Source organism: Triticum urartu, unplaced genomic scaffold (assembly GCF_003073215.2).
Source record: "Triticum urartu cultivar G1812 unplaced genomic scaffold, Tu2.1 TuUngrouped_contig_2291, whole genome shotgun sequence".
Taxonomy (NCBI): domain Eukaryota; kingdom Viridiplantae; phylum Streptophyta; class Magnoliopsida; order Poales; family Poaceae; genus Triticum; species Triticum urartu.
Window position 1 is genome coordinate 6340 of NW_024112765.1, and position 426 is coordinate 6765.

The 426-nt window shown below is 60.6% G+C and overlaps 1 protein-coding gene across 1 annotated transcript; it reads left to right on the forward strand.

Annotated features, from left to right (window-relative positions):
- LOC125526909 (putative ripening-related protein 7) lies at positions 1–426 on the forward strand. Its single transcript, XM_048691512.1, has one exon. The coding sequence runs from the start codon at positions 1–3 to the stop codon at positions 424–426; it is 426 nt and encodes a 141-aa protein (XP_048547469.1).

Below are 426 nucleotides of genomic sequence, written 5' to 3' on the forward strand. Positions count from 1 at the left end.
ATGGCGAGCACTACCAATGCCGCGGTGATTTTCGGCATCCTAGTTTTTCTGCAGGTGTCGTGCGCCTTTTCCAGGCACCCCGCGGAAGGTAAGTTCGAGCTTCGACAGAACGTCCCGGCGGTGATGACGGTGAACGGCTTCCAGGAAGGAGAGGGGGGCGGCGGGCCGGCGTCTTGCGACGGCCAGTACCATAGCGACGATGAGTTCGTGGTGTCGCTGTCCTCGGAGTGGTACGCAGGCGGGGCACGGTGCGGCAGGACGATCCGCATCTTCGACACTTCCAATATCGGCATAGACGCCAAGGTAGTTGATGAGTGCGCCGGCTGCGACAACGAGGTGGGCGCCTCGTCCCATATCTGGAAGAACTTCCGTCTTGACACCAGCCTCGGCCAGGTGGACATCAAATGGTCGGACCTGGACTTCTAA